At 44.0% G+C, this 20,781-nt stretch overlaps 1 protein-coding gene across 1 annotated transcript in view; it reads right to left on the minus strand.

Annotated features, from left to right (window-relative positions):
• LOC109880766 (syntaxin-binding protein 5-like) overlaps positions 1–20,781 on the minus strand; it is a 309,642-nt gene that overhangs the window by 147,493 nt on the left and 141,368 nt on the right. The window contains exon 4 of the mRNA XM_031801429.1: positions 11,074–11,174. Coding sequence (XP_031657289.1) covers positions 11,074–11,174 — 101 coding nt within the window. The remainder of the gene's footprint in view (positions 1–11,073; positions 11,175–20,781) is intronic.

Below are 20,781 nucleotides of genomic sequence, written 5' to 3' on the forward strand. Positions count from 1 at the left end.
ATGAGGTTGCACGTCACAACGACATATGTGAGAATCTTGTTTATTTTTCACCTATTGAGATCTAACAGCGATATCTGAAGAAGAAAAAGAAAATGGATGAGGGATATTTACAAAAACTCAAATTCGGTTTGTTCCTCAAGGTAAAATTGTTGCACCTTTTATGTTTCACCTTGTGTTTCTCTGATCGTCATACGAAATGTAATTTATTTCTAAAATAATGAATAGATAAATAAAGCCCAGGAGCCCTAATCAAAGCAAAGTTTAACACTCCCAACTGATGGAACTAAACCTTGAAATCCAAGCACTTGATTTTGGCAGAAATGTGACTAAGTCCCCACTCAGCCAATCAGCTATTAGGAGGCAACCATTTCAGACAGCCCTGTTAGATACTCATGGGGGTGCCCAGACCTCATCTCTCATTTACACTCTATTTGCATAATTTTAATTTAACTGGAAATCAAGAACTTCAGGAGCGAAAAGCAGAGACAAAAACAAGGGGGGTGGGCAGGAGGGGTGGGGGGTGGGCGGGAGGGGTGGGCTCACGGCTCATAATTATCAATTAAATCAGGAGGAGACGTGAGGTGAACTGACCCGCCAGCTGGCTGGGCAGCCGAGGAGCTGCTATTGGGGGAAGTAATTAAGTCACTCGATAGAGATCGATGGAACATGTTGTTTCTCAATCTTGATCACATGACCTTCCCATCTGTTTCTTTGACAGCTTCAGTATCCCCACTGAGAGGAGGAGCCATGATAGACCACAGTTATCCAAGAGGAGGAGCCATGATAGACCACAGTTATCTGAGAGGAGGAGCCATGATACACCACAGTTATCTGAGAGGAGGAGCCATGATAGACCACAGTTATCTGAGAGGGGGAGCCATGATAGACCACAGTTATCTGAGAGGGGGAGCCATGATAGACCACAGTTATCCAAGAGGGGGAGCCATGATAGACCACAGTTATCTGAGAGGAGGAGCCATGATAGACCACAGTTATCTGAGAGGAGGAGCCATGATAGACCACAGTTATCTGAGAGGGGGAGCCATGATAGACCACAGTTATCTGAGAGGGGGAGCCATGATAGACCACAGTTATCTGAGAGGGGGAGCCATGATAGACCACAGTTATCCAAGAGGGGGAGCCATGATAGACCACAGTTATCTGAGAGGAGGAGCCATGATAGACCACAGTTATCTGAGAGGAGGAGCCATGATAGACCACAGTTATCTGAGAGGGGGAGCCATGATAGACCACAGTTATCTGAGAGGGGGAGCCATGATAGACCACAGTTATCCAAGAGGAGGAGCCATGATAGACCACAGTTATCTGAGAGGAGGAGCCATGATAGACCACAGTTATCTGAGAGGGGGAGCCATGATAGACCACAGTTATCCAAGAGGAGGAGCCATGATAGACCACAGTTATCTGAGAGGGGGAGCCATGATAGACCACAGTTATCTGAGAGGGGGAGCCATGATAGACCACAGTTATCTGAGAGGGGGAGCCATGATAGACCACAGTTATCTGAGAGGGGGAGCCATGATAGACCACAGTTATCTGAGAGGGGGAGCCATGATAGACCACAGTTATCTGAGAGGGGGAGCCATGATAGACCACAGTTATCTGAGAGGGGGAGCCATGATAGACCACAGTTATCTGAGAGGGGGAGCCATGATAGACCACAGTTATCTGAGAGGGGGAGCCATGATAGACCACAGTTATCTGAGAGGGGGAGCCATGATAGACCACAGTTATCTCAGATGGGTAAGACGGGAAAATAGACCATTTAAGTAATTTTGACACCTGTGAATTCAGCTAAAATACATTTGGTTTTTTTGGTCTCCTCCATGTGTGTGTGTATGAATGAGTGTGTGTGTGTGTGGTCTGTATAATTCACACACTTATATCATGCCATGGTAAAACAGATTACGTTATCATAAGTAAAACATGCTGAATGTAAAAAACGCACTTTGTAAAAAAAAAAAAAAGAAGCTCCACTGATGATAGCTATTTTACATGGAATAGACGTGAAAAGACATCCATAAACATACCCACTCTCCACAGTCAGACACATTCATTGGCGAACCTGGAAATCTATTACAAATGTCACTTCCCATCTAGGAGCGACTGGAAATCTATTACAAATGTCACATCCCATCTAGGAGCTACTGGAAATCTATTACAAATGTCACATCCCACCTAGGAGCTACTGGAAATGTATTACAAATGTCACATCCCACCTAGGAGCTACTGGAAATCTATTACAAATGTCACATCCCATCTAGGAGCTACTGGAAATCTATTACAAATGTCACATCCCATCTAGGAGCTACTGGAAATCTATTACAAATGTCACTTCCCACCTAGGAGCTACTGGAAATCTATTACAAATGTCACATCCCACCTAGGAGCTACTAGAAATCTATTACAAATGTCACTTCCCATCTAGGAGCTACTGGAAATCTATTACAAATGTCACATCCCACCTAGGAGCGACTGGAAATCTATTACAAATGTCTATCCCATCCAGGAGCTACTGGAAATGAATGTGCATACTCCACATGTTTGTTGTTGCAGCCTGAATTCAAACATTTATATTTAATTTCTCTCCCATCTAGATACAATACCCCATAATGACAAAATGAAAACATGTTTTTTTAGAAATTGTTGCAAATTTACAGAAAAATAAATACGGAAATATCTCATTTACATCAGTATTCAACATACAGTACATGTTAGAATCACCTTTGGCAGAGATTAGAGCTTTCTGAGTAAGTCTCTAATTGGTTTGCACACCTGGATTGTACACTATTTGCCCATTTATTCTTTTCAGAATTCTTCAAGCTCTGTCAAATTGGTTGTTGATCATTGCTGGACAACCATTTTTTCAAGTCTTGCATTATATTTTCAAGCAGATTTAAGTCAAAACTGTAACTTGACCAGTGTAGATTTGGCCTTGCGTTTAAGGTTATTGTCCTGCTGAAAGGCTGCAGAATTCATCTCCCAGTGTCTGGTGGAAAGCAGACTGATACAGATTTTTCTCTAGGAGTTTCCTGTGCTTAGCACCATTCTGTTTCTTTTTTATCCTGAAAAACTCCCCAATCATTAACGATTACAAGCATATCCCATTAAATGATGCAGCCACCATTATGCTTGAAAAGCATATGCTTGTTACTCAGCAATGTGTTGGTTTGTATTTGCCCCAAACATAACACTTTGTATTCAGGACAAAAAGTGAATAGTTTTGCCACATTTCTTGCAGTAATACTCAAGAACCTCTTTTCACTCTGTCAATCAGGTTAGTATTATGGAGTACTGTACCTACAGTGCATTCAGAAAGTATTCAGACCCCTTCGCTTTTTTCACATTTTGTTACGTTAGACTTATTCTAAAATGGATTAAATATTAAATATTTTCCTCGTCAATCTACACAAAATACCCAATAATGACATCACACTACCCCATAATGACATCATAATACCCCATAATGACATCACAATACCCCATAATGACATCACACTACCCCATAATGACATCATAATACCCCATAATGACATCACAATACCCCATAATGACATCACAATACCCCATAATGACATCACAATACCCCATAATGACATCACAATACCCCATAATGACAAAGCAAAAACAGCTATGAGACTCCAAATTGAGTTCAGGTGCATCCTGTTTCCATTGATCATCATTAAGGTGTTTCTACAATTTGATTGGTCCACCTGAGATTTTTTTTCACGTGTGAAACATCACACACATCACACTCATCTGAAAACCACCTATCAGACTCGTAAACATTTTAATTTGATTATTAAAAAACGTATCATTTGAAATATTTCACTTGATTTGTTATTGTTGTTATTTTGTAAGGGACACCAGGACAAATGTATTGTTTCTCTGCCACAGCATAAAAGAGATTCCACATAGATTTTTAGCGGCCGTTTAAGAAGCCACTTTACTCGTACCTCTAAACCGCTTGTTGAAAAATGACTTGGTTCAAGTCCATGCCTTCCTGAAGGGTATTTCCCTGTCAGCTGTGACTCACTGCTGTTTATACACTGCCACAACTCTTGTGAAACTGTGCCTGATCAACAGCTAACCTTTTTATATGAACATTTAGTTTTCATTTTAATTTTATGTCCCACCTTCAACTTGACCTATTAAATGAAAACAGACATCCACTATTGTTGGAAATGGAGATGGTTTACCTTAAACTTGAAAGAATAGAATAATCTACCTGCAAATAAAAACTGTTTGGAAACTCTTGAAACAAACTCATGGAAAGAAAGCTTAACTTTAATACATTTCTACTTTTTAGAAGAAAACTTAACTTTGATTAATTTCAACATAGATCAGGAAGAAGCTTCACTATTATCATGTCTGGACTTTCATTAAATGTGAAGACTGTTATTTTATCGAATCAATTGTGTGAAATTATTATTACGTGATTAAACTAATCATGTAAACTTTAACTAGGAAGTCGGGGCACCACAGATTTTTTTTAATAGAGTCTCTATTTACAGAATCGACTCTTTAGATATTTTCATATCTTATCAACACAGTCGCTTATTAATGAATTATTATTATTACCTCATCAGTTCTTATTACTGAACATCGCAAACCTTTGGATAGCTTCACGAACCCTCGCCTAAATGATGAATCAGCAATTTACAAATTGGCTTAATTATTGATTTACTAACTAACTAAATAATCACAGAAATACACAACAAACAAACAGTAGAAAATTGGGTTACTACATGATACAAAGAAAAAAAGTCCCTAGTGGACAAAGCAGATATGACGGCTTGGTAAACAATGGAAAGGAGTGGGGACTGAGAAAGAGCGGGAAAGGACTAAATGGATTCACTACACATAGTTGATAATTATATTCATTTAAATGCTAATCCTTTGCACATGAACGGCCGCTCATTCGAGGATAATTTGCAATGTATATATTTAGTGCCGTACGTTGTTGTCTCCTCCATTGGAATCGCCGGTCCGTCTGCTGGAGAGTTCAGTTCATCAGAGAGTCTCTGGTTAACTTCCCCAGAAGTCACAATGTCTTCTCTGTTGGCTCTGGATAGTGTCTGTTGTCATGGAAACGTCAGGCCTACAGATGGTAGTTGCATAGAATAGATGCTTCCGCAGTTGTCGGTATTCTCGTACTAGACTTAAGTAATTCCCAGCTGCAGACTAGTAAACTATACGTCTAGGATTTGCTCTTATTCTGTAGTGATTTGATAGTCTCAGAGTTGAAGCATTTCCAGCCGTTTAGCCCAAACTACACGCTGTCTGGTCTCCTCGGCCTATAAAAATGCAGATATTCCGACATGGGGACTCCGTCCCGGCGTTCTCTGACTTGATGTACATTTTGCAGGAAGTGTGTTTTATACTCTGTGGAAGAAGGGGCGGTTCCATGATGCCTGATGTTATGTCTGGCCTCACGGGGGCGTGGCCACTGACTAGTTCAACTTTATATGCAAATCAATACTTTCATTTAGAAGGTTAACATCACATTACATCTTTCCAAAAAAAGAGTTTCATGTCCAATCACATACGTTTCGCAACATTTAGATGTAAACCTGACAGCTGGGAAATGTACTTATGTGTGTTTCCTGTCCTTCATGAGATCACCAAATGTGTGTTTCCTGTCCTTCATGAGATCACCAAATGAAACACACTCGTCATGACTGTCCCTTAAGTGTCCACGGACCTCTCCCACATTCTCAAAAATATAAATATTGTTGAATTATTCAAACGTTTGATGTCCAAGAGTCTCTCTGTGTTCCACAGTTTACATTCCGATCTGGAACACTACAGAGAATAGAGGCAGTGTATTTTATGACCGACCATAAAGCGGGCCGACTTCCCGCTCTCCTTCTCTACGACAGAGAGCACGCTGTAGAGTGGACCCATTGTCACCTGATCCTTCAGATCGTAACAGGAGAGTCATGACACTACGATTAATTTCTACTTCTTAGATCGGTGATTCAGAAGTAATAATCAAGTAATTATACAAATACTGTGGATTTACATTAGTGGCTAATTAACAAGCATCAGTATGATGCCATCACTATTTGTCCATCAATGTTTATGAATCACACTTGGAAAGTATTCAGACCCCTTGACTTTTTACAGTCTAGGATAAAGTTATCTATTTCCTTTGACAAAGCAGCCCTTTTTCTTCACCAATGAAATGATAATGAGTCAAAAACGCTAGTAGCCGCGTTGCAATAATTTATCAACCAGCGTTTCCAACAGCAAAGGTTTGTTTATCAGGATTTTACGATATTAGAAAGACCTTCACAATATATTCCCAAAGATTCTTCGCTGTTTCTCTCTTTTTTTAACAGTTCAAACAAGAAGACCACAACACACAAAAATATCCTTTCAAAGTATCTATCTTTCCCTCTCTCTTCTTTAAGCACAAACAATGTATAATTCATTTTCCCCCCTCTTTCATAGAGCCTGAAGCTTGCCCCCAAAGGACAACTAAGAGTAAATCAAAGTGAAAGGGGCCAGTAAAAGAGAGAGCTCAAACTTCTCTATCTTTGCCTCAAGAGTCAATAAAAAACACTCACCACCACAATGCTGAATGTCGCAAACATCAACAAATTCCTCATCTTTCAAAATGCGGTGGCTTAGCCATTCAGACTGTATCTGCTTGACCTTGTCTGCCCTGAACGAGACAGATTTATTCTGCCCTACCAAGCAAAAAGGCAGTAACTAATAATTTGGTAGAAAATGAGTTAACGTCATTTTTGCTACATTAAACACATGCTTAATCATGTGGACAAGTGTCCTGCCTCTGTTGTATTGTGTTTTGGAGAAAATGGGGGTCATGTTATCAGTAACTTTATAAAGTTACTGTGAAACCAAGGTAAACAAAAGAAAATATGTTTCTCAGTTCACGCTATTAGCAGCTACTGCTTTTTTGCTTGGTAGGGCAGTACAGATGACCCAGTCAATACAACCTACTACATGTTACCCCTCAATACAACCTACTACATGTTACCCAGTCAATACAACCTACTACATGTTACCCCTCAATACAACCTACTACATGTTACCCAGTCAATACAACCTACTACATGTTACCCCTCAATACAACCTACTACATGTTACCCCTCAATACAACCTACTACATGTTACCCCTCAATACAACCTACTACATGTTACCCCTCAATACAACCTACTACATGTTACCCCTCAATACAACCTACTACATGTTACCCAGTCAATACAACCTACTACATGTTACCCCTCAATACAACCTACTACATGGGAGATATCAGACCAGGCTACGTTCTGTTCTGCCTCTGGGATAGAATCAACTCATCCATGTTGGTGATGGGAGATATCAGACCAGGTTATGGGGCAGCAGGTAGCCTAGTGGATAGAGCATTGGGCCAGTAACCAAAAAGTTGTTGAATAGAATCCCTGAGCTGATAACGTACAAATATGTTGTTCTGCCCCTGAACAGGCAGTTAACCCACTGTCCCTAGGCCGTCATTGCAAATAAGAATTTGTTCTTAACTGACTTGCCTAGTAAATAAATATATATATATATATATATATATATATTTGGACCTTTACGGACCCTCCTTTTTCTTTCCAATCTCTTTCTTCAGTACATTGATGCAGACACCAAGAAAATATCAGAGCAAAATTGGAGAAAACATACTAAAATATTAAAGCAGAATATACTAGTCTGACTCTAACATATGAATGAATAGGGAACCTTGAGACAGGTAGACGGGGAACCTTGAGACAGGTAGACGGGGAACCTTGAGACAGGTAGACGGGGAACCTTGAGACAGGTAGACGGTGAACCTTGAGACAGGTAGACGGGGAACCTTGAGACAGGTAGACGGTGAACCTTGAGACAGGTAGACGGTGAACCTTGAGACAGGTAGACGGGGAACCTTGAGACAGGTAGACGGTGAACCTTGAGACAGGTAGACGGGGAACCTTGAGACAGGTAGACGGGGAACCTTGAGACAGGTAGACGGGGAACCTTGAGACAGGTAGACGGGGAACCTTGAGACAGGTAGACGGGGAACCTTGAGACAGGTAGACAGACGGTGAACCTTGAGACAGGTAGACAGACGGTGAACCTTGAGACAGGTAGACAGACGGTGAACCTTGAGACAGGTAGACGGTGAACCTTGAGACAGGTAGACAGGGAACCTTGAGACAGGTAGACGGGGAACCATGAGACAGGTAGACAGACGGTGAACCTTGAGACAGGTAGACAGACGGGGAACCTTGAGACAGGTAGACGGGGAACCTTGAGACAGGTAGACGGGGAACCTTGAGACAGGTAGACGGGGAACCTTGAGACAGGTAGACGGGGAACCTTGAGACAGGTAGACGGGGAACCTTGAGACAGGTAGACAGACGGGGAACCTTGAGACAGGTAGACAGGGAACCTTGAGACAGGTAGACAGGGAACCTTGAGACAGGTAGACAGACGGGGAACCTTGAGACAGGTAGACAGGGAACCTTGAGACAGGTAGACAGACGGGGAACCTTGAGACAGGTAGACAGACGGGGAACCTTGAGACAGGTAGACGGGGAACCTTGAGACAGGTAGACAGACGGGGAACCTTGAGACAGGTAGACAGACGGTGAACCTTGAGACAGGTAGACAGACGGGGAACCTTGAGACAGGTAGACAGACAGGGAACCTTGAGACAGGTAGACAGACGGTGAACCTTGAGACAGGTAGACAGACGGGGAACCTTGAGACAGGTAGACAGACGGTGAACCTTGAGACAGGCAGACGGGGAACCTTGAGACAGGTAGACAGACGGTGAACCTTGAGACAGGTAGACAGACGGGGAACCTTGAGACAGGTAGACAGACGGTGAACCTTGAGACAGGCAGACGGGGAACCTTGAGACAGGTAGACAGACGGTGAACCTTGAGACAGGTAGACAGACGGGGAACCTTGAGACAGGTAGACAGACGGTGAACCTTGAGACAGGTAGACGGGGAACCTTGCGACAGGTAGACAGATGGTGAACCTTGAGACAGGTAGACGGTGAACCTTGAGACAGGTAGACGGTGAACCTTGAGACAGGTAGACGGCGAACCTTGAGACAGGTAGACGGGGAACCTTGAGACAGGTAGACAGACGGTGAACCTTGAGACAGGTAGACAGGGAACCTTGAGACAGGTAGACAGACGGTGAACCTTGAGACAGGTAGACGGTGAACCTTGAGACAGGTAGACGGGGAACCTTGAGACAGGTAGACAGACGGTGAACCTTGAGACAGGTAGACGGTGAACCTTGAGACAGGTAGACAGACGGTGAACCTTGAGACAGGTAGACGGTGAACCTTGAGACAGGTAGACGGGGAACCTTGAGACAGGTAGACAGACGGTGAACCTTGAGACAGGTAGACGGTGAACCTTGAGACAGGTAGACGGGGAACCTTGAGACAGGTAGACGGTGAACCTTGAGACAGGTAGACAGACGGTGAACCTTGAGACAGGTAGACAGGGAACCTTGAGACAGGTAGACAGTGAACCTTGAGACAGGTAGACAGACGGTGAACCTTGAGACAGGTAGACGGTGAACCTTGAGACAGGTAGACGGGGAACCTTGAGACAGGTAGACGGGGAACCTTGAGACAGGTAGACGGGGAACCTTGAGACAGGTAGACAGACGGTGAACCTTGAGACAGGTAGACAGGGAACCTTGAGACAGGTAGACAGTGAACCTTGAGACAGGTAGACAGACGGTGAACCTTGAGACAGGTAGACGGTGAACCTTGAGACAGGTAGACGGTGAACCTTGAGACAGGTAGACGGGGAACCTTGAGACAGGTAGACAGACGGTGAACCTTGAGACAGGTAGACAGACGGTGAACCTTGAGACAGGTAGACGGTGAACCTTGAGACAGGTAGACGGTGAACCTTGAGACAGGTAGACAGACGGTGAACCTTGAGACAGGTAGACAGACGGTGAACCTTGAGACAGGTAGACGGTGAACCTTGAGACAGGTAGACGGGGAACCTTGAGACAGGTAGACGGTGAACCTTGAGACAGGTAGACGGTGAACCTTGAGACAGGTAGACGGTGAACCTTGAGACAGGTAGACGGTGAACCTTGAGACAGGTAGACAGTGAACCTTGAGACAGGTAGACGGTGAACCTTGAGACAGGTAGACAGACGGTGAACCTTGAGACAGGTAGACGGTGAACCTTGAGACAGGTAGACGGTGAACCTTGAGACAGGTAGACGGTGAACCTTGAGACAGGTAGACGGTGAACCTTGAGACAGGTAGACGGTGAACCTTGAGACAGGTAGACGGTGAACCTTGAGACAGGTAGACGGTGAACCTTGAGACAGGTAGACGGTGAACCTTGAGACAGGTAGACGGTGAACCTTGAGACAGGTAGACGGGGAACCTTGAGACAGGTAGACGGTGAACCTTGAGACAGGTAGACCGTGAACCCTGAGACAGGTAGACCGTGAACCTTGAGACAGGTAGACGGTAAACCTTGAGACAGGTAGACGGGGAACCTTGAGACAGGTAGACGGTGAACCTTGAGACAGGTAGACGGTGAACCTTGAGACAGGTAGACGGGGAACCTTGAGACAGGTAGACGGTGAACCTTGAGACAGGTAGACGGTGAACCTTGAGACAGGTAGACGGGGAACCTTGAGACAGGTAGACGGTGAACCTTGAGACAGGTAGACGGTGAACCTTGAGACAGGTAGACGGTGAACCTTGAGACAGGTAGACGGTGAACCTTGAGACAGGTAGACGGTGAACCTTGAGACAGGTAGACCGTGAACCTTGAGACAGGTAGACGGTGAACCTTGAGACAGGTATGCTGTCTAACTATAATGTATAATGTTTCATACACTTGCCTTGAAGTCTAATCCATCTCATTGAGCCATGAGATGTTAAACAGAAAATATTCCTGCATTCATGCAAGGTCATATGTGTGTGTGTGTGTGTGTGTGTGTGTGTGTGTGTGTGTGTGTGTGTGTGTGTGTGTGTGTGTGTGTGTGTGTGTGTGTGTGTGTGTTACTGAAGTTCATACCTCTCCCTGTTGAATTTGAGCGAGTGCAGGATGGCTGGGCGTCTCTGGCGAAGGTTCCACAGGTGCAGCGTGTCATCTGCACATGCTGTGACCAGAGCTCCCTGAAGGAGAGGTACAGAACACAGACAGTCAGTACACCAGAGCTCCCTGAAGGAGAGGTACAGAACACAGACAGTCAGTACACCGGAGCTCCCTGAAGGAGAGGTACAGAACACAGATATTCAGTACACCAGAGCTCCCTGGAGGAGAGGTACAGAACACAGACAGTCAGTACACCAGAGCTCCCTGAAGGAGAGGTACAGAACACAGACAGTCAGTACACCAGAGCTCCCTGAAGGAGAGGTACATAACACAGACAGTCAGTACACCAGAGCTCCCTGAAGAAGAGGTACAGAACACAGACAGTCAGTACACCAGAGCTCCCTGAAGGAGAGGTACAGAACACAGACAGTCAGTACACCAGAGCTCCCTGAAGGAGAGGTACAGAACAAAGACAGTCATTACACTAGGGCTCCCTGAAGGAGAGGTACAGAACACAGACAGTCAGTACACCAGAGCTCCCTGAAGGAGAGGTACAGAACAAAGACAGTCATTACACTAGGGCTCCCTGAAGGAGAGGTACAGAACACAGACAGTCAGTACACCAGAGCTCCCTGAAGGAGAGGTACAGAACACAGACAGTCAGTACACCAGAGCTCCCTGAAGGAGAGGTACAGAACACAGACAGTCAGTACACCAGTGCTCCCTGAAGGAGAGGTACAGAACACAGACAGTCTGTACACTGGGGCTCTCAAACCTTTTGCAGGAAGGTAGATACTTAAAAAAAAATGAAAAAAACGTTTTCTAGCTTTCAAATAGGCACATTCCTCTCCTCTCCCGTGCCTGGTGTGTGTCTACACTAAGGAACAGGGGAAGAGTTGTAAGGGAGAGGTGAGGTGTATATAATAACTTGCAAATCGATTTCCTCCGAAGTGGGAGAAAGAGGGGGAGGAAATGGGTGAAAGAGAGGGAGGAAGTGGGAGAAAGAGAGGGAGGAAGTGGGAGAAAGAGGGGGAGGAAGTGGGAGAAAGAGAGGGACGAAGTGGGAGAAAGAGAGGGAGGAAGTGGGATAAAGAGAGGGAGGAAGTGGGATAAAGAGAGGGAGGAAGTGGGAGAAAGAGAGGGAGGAAGTGGGAGAAAGAGAGGGAGGAAGTGGGAGAAAGAGAGGGAGGAAGTGGGAGAAAGAGAGGGGGAAGTGGGATAAAGAGAGGGAGGAAGTGGGAGAAAGAGAGGGAGGAAGTGGGAGAAAGAGAGGGAGGAAGTGGGATAAAGAGAGGGAGGAAGTGGGATAAAGAGAGGGAGGAGGTGGGAGAATTAGAGGGAGGGATTTACAATAGAGTTTGGGGATGAAAGAGAGAGTTGAAAGAGTTGCACTACATGTGTTGCATGTTAGTATATTCAGCATGTACTGTAAAGTTGAAGTCGGAAGTTAAAGTAGACCTTAGCCAAATACATGTAAACTCAGTTTTTCACAATTCCTGACATTTAATCTTCGTAAAAATTCCCCGTCTTAGGTCAGTTAGGATCACCACTTAATTTTAAGGATGTGAAAAGTCAGAATAATTGAAGAAAGAATTATATATTTCAGCTTTCATTTATTTCATCACATTCCCAGTGGGTCAGAAGTTTAAACACACTCAGTTAGTATTTGGTAGCATTGCCTTTAAATTGTTTAACTTGGTTCAAACGTTTCGGGTAGCCTTCCACAAGCTTCCCACAATAAGGTGGGTGTATTTTGGCCTATTCCTCCTGGCAGAGCTGGTGTAACTGAGTCAGGTTTGTAGGCCTCCTTGCTCACACACGCTTTTTCAGTTCTGCCCACAAATCTCCTATAGGATTGAGGTCAGGGCTTTGTGATGGCCACTCCAATACCTTGACTTTGTTGTCCTTTAGCCATTTTGCCACAACTTTGGAAGTATGCCTGGGGTCATTGTCCATTTGGAAGACCCATTTGCGACCAAGCTATAACTTTCTGACTGATGTTGCTTCAATCTTGAGATGTTGCTTCAATATATCCACATAATGTTCCTTCCTCATGCTGCTATCTATTTTGTGAAGTGCAGAAGTCCCTCCTGCAGCGAAGCACCCCCACAACATGATGCTGCCACCCCCGTGCTTCACTACGGGGATGGTGTTCTTCGGCTTGCAAGGCTCCCCCTTTTTCCTCCAAACTTAACGATGGTCACTATGGCCAAACAGCTCTAATTTTGTTTCATCAGACCAGAGGGTCGAAAAAGTACGATCTTTGTCCCAATGTGCAGTTGCAAACCGTAGTTTGTCTTTTTTATGGCGGTTTTGGAGCAGTGGCTTCTTCCTTGCTGAGCGGCCTTTAAGGTTATGTCGATATAGGACTCGTTTTACTGTAGATATAGATACTTTTGTACCTGTTTCCTCCAGCATCTTCACAAGGTCCTTTGCTGTTGTTCTGGGATTTATTTGCACTTTTTTTTACCAAAGTACATTAATCTCTAGGAGACAGAACGCGTCTCCTTCCTGAGCGGTATGACGGCTGTGTGGTCCCATGGTGTTTATACTTGAGAACTATTGTTTGTACAGATGAACGTGTTAGCTTCAGGCGTTGGGAAACTGCTCCCAAGTATGAACCAGACTTGTGGAGGCCTACAATTATTTTCTGAGGTCTTGGATGATTGCTTTTGTTTTTCCCATGATGTCAAGCAAAGAGGCACTGAGTTCGAAGGTAGGCCTTGAAATATATCCACAGGTACACCTCCAATTGACTCAAATGATGTCAATTAGCCTATCAGAAGCATCTAAAGCCATGACATCATTTTCTGGAATTTTCCAAGCTGTTTAAAGGCACAGTCAACTCAGTGTATGTAAACTTCTGACCCACTGGAATTGTGATACAGTGAATTATAAGTGAAATAATCTGTCTGTAAACAATTGTTGGAAAAATGACTTGTGTTATGGACAGAGTATATGTCCTAACCGACTTACCAAAACAATAGTTTGTGAACAAGTTATAGTTTGTTAACAAGAAATGTGTGGAGTGGTTGAAAAACAAGTTTTAATGACTCCAACCTAAGTGTATGTAAATGTCCGACTTCAACTGTATAAATTTGGATGTGGGGAGGCAGGTAGCCTAGCAGATCATCTCTGAGCCGACTAGGTGAAAAATCTAGCAGATCAACTTGTCTCTGCAGACAGGAGCTGTACGTACAGATACAGGGGGGGGGAATGAGACACCAGCAGATCAACTTGTCTCTGCAGACAGGAGCTGTACGTACAGATACAGGGGGGGGGGGATGAAGTCCCCAGACACAGAGGTTGACAGTTATGACTTGGAAATGCAGACGTAATGACACAAAGAATCAGTATGAGTGTGAGTCCTGTTTAGGCCGCAGTCAAAAGTAGGGAAGGGGAAGGGAATTTAACTAGGTAAATCAGTTAAGAACAAATTCTTATTTACAATGACGGCCTAAACCTGGACGACTTTGTGCCAATTGTGCTCCGCCCCAATGGGACTCCCAATCACAGCAGGTTGTAATACAGCCTGGGATTGAACCAGGGTCTGTTGTGATGCCTCTTAGATGCAGTGCCTCAGACCACTGCGCCACTCGGGAGCCCAAAGGGAGAATGGCGGTATCATGCCTTCAACTGAAATGCCGTGATGTAAAGTACTTAAGTAAACATACTTTTGAGTAGTACTTAAGTCGTTTTTGAGTAGTACTTAAGTAGTTTTTGAGTAGTACTTAAGTAGTTTTTGGGGTATTTGTTCTTTACTATTTATATTTTTGAAAACTTTTACTTTTACTACATTACTGAACTAAACAGTGTACTTTTTACTCCATACATTTTTCCTGACACACAAAATAACTTGTTACGTTTTGAATGCTTAGCAGGACAGGAAAATGGTCCAATTCACACATTTCTCAAGAGAACATCCCTGGTCATCCCTACTGCCTCTGATCTGGCGGACTCACTGAACAGAGAACATCCCTGGTCATCCCAACTGCCTCTGATCTGGAGGACTCACTGAACAGAGAACATCCCTGGTCATCCCTACTGCCTCTGATCTGGCGGACTCACTGAACAGAGAACATCCCTGGTCATCCCAACTGCCTCTGATCTGGAGGACTCACTGAACAGAGAACATCACTGATCATCCCTACTGCATCTGATCTGGAGGACTCACTGAACAGAGAACATCCCTGATCATCGCTACTGCCTCTGATCTGGAGGACTCACTGAACAGAGAACATCACTGATCATCCCTACTGCATCTGATCTGGAGGACTCACTGAACAGAGAACATCCCTGATCATCGCTACTGCCTCTGATCTGGAGGACTCACTGAACAGAGAACATCACTGATCATCCCTACTTCATCTGATCTGGAGGACTCACTGAACAGAGAACATCCCTGATCATCGCTACTGCCTCTGATCTGGAGGACTCACTGAACAGAGAACATCCCTGGTCATCCCTACTGCCTCTGATCTGGAGGACTCACTGAACAGAGAACATCCCTGGTCATCCCTACTGCCTCTGATCTGGTGGACTCACTAAACAGAGAACATCCCTGGTCATCCCTAATGCCTCTGATCTGGAGGACTCACTGAACAGAGAACATCCCTGGTCATCCCTGCTGCCTCTGATCTGGAGGACTCACTGAACAGAGAACATCCCTGGTCATCCCTGCTGCCTCTGATCTGGAGGACTCACTGAACAAAGAACATCCCTGGTCATCCCTGCTGCCTCTGATCTGGAGGACTCACTGAACAGAGAACATCACTGATCATCCCTGCTGCCTCTGATCTGGAGGACTCACTGAACAGAGAACATCCCTGATCATCGCTACTGCCTCTGATCTGGAGGACTCACTGAACAGAGAACATCACTGATCATCCCTACTGCCTCTGATCTGGAGGACTCACTGAACAGAGAACATCCCTGATCATCGCTACTGCCTCTGATCTGGAGGACTCACTGAACAGAGAACATCACTGATCATCCCTACTGCCTCTGATCTGGAGGACTCACTGAACAGAGAACATTCCTGATCATCGCTACTGCCTCTGATCTGGAGGACTCACTGAACAGAGAACATCACTGATCATCCCTACTGCATCTGATCTGGAGGACTCACTGAACAGAGAACATCCCTGATCATCGCTACTGCCTCTGATCTGGAGGACTCACTGAACAGAGAACATCACTGATCATCCCTACTTCATCTGATCTGGAGGACTCACTGAACAGAGAACATCCCTGATCATCGCTACTGCCTCTGATCTGGAGGACTCACTGAACAGAGAACATCCCTGATCATCCCTACTGCATCTGATCTGGAGGACTCACTGAACAGAGAACATCCCTGATCATCGCTACTGCCTCTGATCTGGAGGACTCACTGAACACAAATGCTTCGTTTGTAAATTATGCCTCAGTGTTGGAGTGTTCCCCTGGCAATCCGTAAATTTAAAAAAACAAGAAAACCATGCTGTCTGCTTTGCTAAATATAAAGAATGTGAAATTATTTACACTTTTACTTTGGATACCTAAGTATATTTTAGCAAATACATTTACTTTTTGATACTTAAGTATATTTAAAACCAAATACTTTTAGACATTTACTCAAGAAGTACTTTACTGGGTGAATGTCACCCAGTAAAGTACTTCTTGAGTAAATGTCTAAACGTTTCTACTAAGGTACAGTATCTTTACTTTTACTACAGTATGACAATTGGGATACTTCTTCCAGCACTGCCGAAATGTCTCTTCCACATTTAATTAAACCCCTCTGAATCAGAGAGGTGCTGTGGGAGCGGGGGGGGGGGGGGCAGCCTTAATAGACGTCCACATCATCTGAGCCCAGGGAGCAGTTGTTGTTGGGGGTTAACTGGCTTGGCAAGTATCATTAGACTGAGAAAAGAGACATCTGGGACACCGTCGTTTCTCACTGGGGGAAAATGTACACGTTCTCACTAAAAGGATTGTAAATGAGGTGTCAGTTCAGCTCAGACCTCTAGCTATAACTCAGACATGTTCCTATAACCCTGTAGACGACAGCTTTAACCCTGTAGACGTCAGCTATACCTCAGACATGTTCCTATAACCCTGTAGACGTCAGCTATAACTCAGACATGTTCCTGTAACCCTGTAGACATCAGCTATAACTCAGACATGTTCCTATAATCCTGTAGACGTCAGCTATAACTCAGACATGTTCCTATAACCCTGTAGACGTCAGCTTTAACCCTGTAGACGTCAGCTATAACTCAGACATGTTCCTATAACCCTGTAGAAGTCAGCTATAACCCTGTAGACGTCAGCTATAACTCAGACATGTTCCTGTAACCCTGTAGACGTCAGCTATAACTCAGACATGTTCCTATAACCCTGTAGACGTCAGCTATAACTCAGACATGTTCCTATAACCCTGTAGACGTCAGCTATAACTCAGACATGTTCCTATAACCCTGTAGACGTCAGCTATAACTCAGACATGTTCCTATAACCCTGTAGACATCAGCTATAACTCAGACATGTTCCTGTAACCCTGTAGACGTCAGCTATAACTCAGACATGTTCCTATAACCCTGTAGACGTCAGCTTTAACCCTGTAGACGTCAGCTATAACTCAGACATGTTCCTATAACCCTGTAGACGTCAGCTATAACTCAGACATGTTCCTATAACCCTGTAGATGTCAGCTATAACTCAGACATGTTCCTATAACCCTGTAGACGTCAGCTATAACTCAGACATGTTCCTATAACCTTGTAGACATCAGCTATAACTCAGACATGTTCCTATAACCCTGTAGACGTCAGCTATAACTCAGACATGTTCCTATAACCCTGTAGACGTCAGCTATAACCCTGTAGACGTCAGCTATAACTCAGACATGTTCCTATAACCCTGTAGACATCAGCTATAACTCAGACATGTTCCTGTAACCCTGTAGACATCAGCTATAACTCAGACATGTTCCTATAACCCTGTAGACGTCAGCTATAACTCAGACATGTTCCTATAACCCTGTAGACGTCAGCTGTAACTCAGACATGTTCCTGTAACCCTGTAGACGTCAGCTATAACTCAGACATGTTCCTATAACCCTGTAGACGTCAGCTATAACTCAGACATGTTCCTATAACCCTGTAGACGTCAGCTGTAACCCTGTAGACGTCAGCTATAACTCAGACATGTTCCTATAACCCTGTAGACGTCAGCTGTAACCCTGTAGATGTCAGCTGTAACTCAGACATGTTCCTATAACCCTGTAGACGTCAGCTATAACTCAGATATGTTCCTGTAACCCTGTAGACGTCAGCTATAACTCAGACATGTTCCTGTAACCCTGTAGACGTCAGCTATAACTCAGACATGTTCCTATAACCCTGTAGACGTCAGCTATAACTCAGACATGTTCCTATAACCCTGTAGACGTCAGCTGTAACCCTGTAGATGTCAGCTGTAACTCAGACATGTTCCTATAACCCTGTAGACGTCAGCTATAACTCAGATATGTTCCTGTAACCCTGTAGACGTCAGCTATAACTCAGACATGTTCCTATAACCCTGTAGACGTCAGCTATAACTCAGACATGTTCCTATAACCCTGTAGACGTCAGCTGTAACTCAGACATGTTCCTATAACCCTGTAGACGTCAGCTTTAACTCAGACATGTTCCTATAACCCTGTAGACGTCAGCTGTAACTCAGACATGTTCCTATAACCCTGTAGACGTCAGCTATAACTCAGACATGTTCCTATAACCCTGTAGACGTCAGCTATAACTCAGACATGTTCCTATAACCCTGTAGACGTCAGCTATAACCCTGTAGACGTCAGCTGTAACTCAGACATGTTCCTATAACCCTGTAGACGTCAGCTATAACTCAGACATGTTCCTATAACCTTGTAGACATCAGCTATAACTCAGACATGTTCCTATAACCCTGTAGACGTCAGCTATAACTCAGACATGTTCCTATAACCCTGTAGACGTCAGCTATAACCCTGTAGACGTCAGCTGTAACTCAGACATGTTCCTATAACCCTGTAGACGTCAGCTATAACTCAGACATGTTCCTATAACCTTGTAGACATCAGCTATAACTCAGACATGTTCCTATAACCCTGTAGACGTCAGCTATAACTCAGACATGTTCCTATAACCCTGTAGACGTCAGCTATAACCCTGTAGACGTCAGCTATAACTCAGACATGTTCCTATAACCCTGTAGACATCAGCTATAACTCAGACATGTTCCTGTAACCCTGTAGACATCAGCTATAACTCAGACATGTTCCTATAACCCTGTAGACGTGAGCTATAACTCAGACATGTTCCTATAACCCTGTAGACGTCAGCTGTAACTCAGACATGTTCCTGTAACCCTGTAGACGTCAGCTATAACTCAGACATGTTCCTATAACCCTGTAGACGTCAGCTATAACTCAGACATGTTCCTATAACCCTGTAGACGTCAGCTGTAACCCTGTAGACGTCAGCTATAACTCAGACATGTTCCTGTAACCCTGTAGACGTCAGCTATAACTCAGACATGTTCCTATAACCCTGTAGACGTCAGCTGTAACCCTGTAGATGTCAGCTGTAACTCAGACATGTTCCTATAACCCTGTAGACGTCAGCTATAACTCAGATATGTTCCTGTAACCCTGTAGACGTCAGCTATAACTCAGACATGTTCCTGTAACCCTGTAGACGTCAGCTATAACTCAGACATGTTCCTATAACCCTGTAGACGTCAGCTATAACTCAGACATGTTCCTATAACCCTGTAGACGTCAGCTGTAACCCTGTAGATGTCAGCTGTAACTCAGACATGTTCCTATAACCCTGTAGACGTCAGCTATAACTCAGATATGTTCCTGTAACCCTGTAGACGTCAGCTATAACTCAGACATGTTCCTATAACCCTGTAGACGTCAGCTATAACTCAGACATGTTCCTATAACCCTGTAGACGTCAGCTGTAACTCAGACATGTTCCTATAACCCTGTAGACGTCAGCTTTAACTCAGACATGTTCCTATAACCCTGTAGACGTCAGCTGTAACTCAGACATGTTCCTATAACCCTGTAGACGTCAGCTATAACTCAGACATGTTCCTATAACCCTGTAGACGTCAGCTATAACCCTGTAGACGTCAGCTGTAACTCAGACATGTTCCTATAACCCTGTATACGTCAGCTATAACACAGACATGTTCCTATAACCCTGTAGACGTCAGCTGTACATGTAACCAATTATCTGAAGTCTGAACTTCAGGAACATCATGTGCTTTCCAATTATCTGAAGCGCTAGCGTTAGCGTTAGCTTTAGGTGCTCTGATTTGTGCCAATGATTTTAGATGTTTGTTTTGCTAAAATAAGTGTTGTTCAAACAAACCAGAATGAATGACATAGGAGAGAATACATGATTTATTATGACATTATGTATATGATTTATTGTTGTTGGGTAATACTTGTTTCAGTTAACGACTCATTTGTGTGTTTCTTCAATGTGAGATATTGACATTTACTGTGTATAACCTCTCCCTCCCTGTTAAAAACATGACAGCTACTCATAACAGCATATTAGCATATGGGTGATATGAGTCTGTTTATAAAACCACAATAAATTAACCTCCACAACATAATTAAGCAGCAGGGGAAATAATGAGCGACATAAT

The sequence above is a fragment of the Oncorhynchus kisutch genome, linkage group LG2, assembly GCF_002021735.2.
Source record: "Oncorhynchus kisutch isolate 150728-3 linkage group LG2, Okis_V2, whole genome shotgun sequence".
Classification (NCBI taxonomy): domain Eukaryota; kingdom Metazoa; phylum Chordata; class Actinopteri; order Salmoniformes; family Salmonidae; genus Oncorhynchus; species Oncorhynchus kisutch.